This window comes from Condylura cristata, unplaced genomic scaffold (genome assembly GCF_000260355.1).
Source record: "Condylura cristata isolate star-nosed mole 26May11 unplaced genomic scaffold, ConCri1.0 scaffold00074, whole genome shotgun sequence".
Classification (NCBI taxonomy): Eukaryota; Metazoa; Chordata; class Mammalia; order Eulipotyphla; family Talpidae; genus Condylura; species Condylura cristata.
In genome coordinates, this window is record NW_004567175.1 from 337326 (window position 1) to 339402 (window position 2077).

The 2077-nt window shown below is 75.5% G+C and overlaps 1 protein-coding gene across 1 annotated transcript in view; it reads left to right on the plus strand.

Annotated features, from left to right (window-relative positions):
- MTG1 (mitochondrial ribosome-associated GTPase 1) overlaps positions 1-2077 on the plus strand; it is a gene marked incomplete at its 5' end in the record, with an annotated part of 50040 nt that continues 47963 nt past the window's right edge. The window contains 7 exons of the mRNA XM_012734821.1: positions 1-123; positions 324-380; positions 539-629; positions 870-931; positions 1148-1244; positions 1323-1404; positions 2028-2074. Coding sequence (XP_012590275.1) covers positions 1-123; positions 324-380; positions 539-629; positions 870-931; positions 1148-1244; positions 1323-1404; positions 2028-2074 — 559 coding nt within the window. The remainder of the gene's footprint in view (positions 124-323; positions 381-538; positions 630-869; positions 932-1147; positions 1245-1322; positions 1405-2027; positions 2075-2077) is intronic.

The window sequence follows — 2077 nt, forward strand, 5'->3', positions numbered from 1 at the left end:
CTGCCGCCGCCGCCCCGCCCTGCCCAGCGCCCCCTCCCCCAGGAAGTCACGCGCCGCCTGGAGGCCGAGGGGCTGCGCAGCGTCGTCTTCACCGACTGCGTGAGAGATCGCAACGTCGGGCAGGTGGGCTCCCGCGCCTCCCCCAGCCCGTCTGTCTTGGGGGCGCCCCAGCCCGCCTGCTGGGCACTTGGCCGGGTCCAGGCTCCTTCCTGCTGGACTTGGGGCCTCGCGGCCTGCACGGCCCTGGCGGGGGTGGAGGGGTGCAGGGGCGGGGCTGGCCGGCGGGCGGGTTCCAGGCGGCCTGAGGCCCAGCTCTGCTGCAGATCGTGCCCCTGGTCACGGAGCTGGTCGCCAGCAGCTGCCGCTACCACCGGGCAGAGGTGGGTTGGCCGGCGGTCCCCTTCGGAGGCGGGGCTCTGCGGGGGGCTGGGGGACCCACCTCCTCCCCTGGGCTGGCCAGGGCTGGCCTGGTGGGGCCTTGGCGGGGGGAGCGGGGGGTGAGGGGCCCGGGCGGCGGCTGACCTCTCCTCCCCCGCAGCGTCTGGAGCACTGCGTCATGGTGATCGGGGTCCCCAACGTGGGCAAGTCCTCGCTCATCAACGCCCTCCGGCGGCAGCACCTCAAGAAAGGTGCCCTGAGGTCCCCGCTGCCCCGAGCGCCAGGCTGGTCCGGCACAGCCCTCTGTGCCACCCGTTCACCCTGCAAGAGCCACACCTGACCCGCCCGGGGTCGCGGCCCGCGGTCAGACGTGGGCGGGAGGCTGAGTGGACTGGGCAGGGGTGTGGGGCCTGCCCGGGCGTTTTGGGTCGGACCCCGCCGGCAGGCAGCGCCTGAGCTCAGTGTGGGGCGTCGGCCCCTCTGTCCCCCAGGGAAGGCCACCAGGGTGGGCGGCGAGCCTGGGGTCACCAGGGCCATGACGTCCAGGATTCAGGTAGGGCCGGCGCTGCCGCAGACGCCGCTTTTCCGGGCCGCGAGGGCCTGTGGCCGCCTGCGCCAGGCCGGCCCCCAGGGGTCCTGGGCTGTGTCCCGCTCCGGGGGGGAGGGGGCCGCAATGCCAGGGGCGGGGTCCCCGGGGCCAGCGGGCACGGGAGGGGGGAGCCCAGCCAAGGGGTCTGGGCTGCTGAGCAGCTGGCCCCGCTGCCCACAGGTGTGTGAGCGGCCACCAGTGTTCCTGCTGGACACTCCCGGCGTGCTGGCGCCTCGCGTCGACAGTGTGGAGACCGGCCTGAAGCTGGCCCTGTGCGGTGAGCCGGGCGCGGCCGGGAGGACTTGCTGGGGGCGGGTGGCGGCGCCGGGGTGCTCACCCTCCGTGCCCGCGCCAGGGACGGTGCTGGACCACCTGGTGGGCGAGGAGACGCTGGCCGACTACCTGCTCTACACCCTCAACCGGCACCAGCTCTTCCGGTGAGTGGGGCGACGCTCGGGCCGGCGCCTCGGGACAGCGCCGAGGCGGCCTGTTCTGCGGCCTCCGCGTGGGTGCCCGGGCCTGGCCGTCCACCCCCTCTCCTGGGCCCCGCGCAGTGGCCTGGGGCCAGCCCTGGCCTCCTGCCTGCCGGAAGTGGGCTCTCAGGTGGCCCCGAGGATGCTGCCCGTGGGTGGGGTGGGGCGGGGCGGGGCGCTCTGCCCTGCTCTGGGGGGCGGCCACGTGTCGCCCGCAGCTCTGGGTCAGCTGGCCTTAGGCTCCCGGTGTCCAGGAGCTGCGTGTCTGAGGCCGACTGTCCTGTCCTCGGCCTGGGGCGCATCGCCTGGTGTCGGCCTGCCGCTGTCCCCGGCCCTGGCGGCGGACGTCAGTCCAGGCAGGCAGAGCCGTGAGCCCTGGACCCTCGTCTGCGGCCCGCCGGCCCTGGGTGCCCTCAGCAGCAAGACGTGGGCCGTGGCCTGCTGACCGGGCCCAGGCTGTGGGCCCCAGGGGAGGGGCTGGACACAGCACCCACTACTGGCCACGTCTTTGCCCGGGCCAGCAGGCGGCGGCCACCCACCCGCACCCCCGGGCCACTGGGGGCCTGACCGCTGCCCGCCGTCCGCAGGTACGTGCAGCACTACGGCCTGGACGGGGCCTGTGAGGACGTCGCGCGCC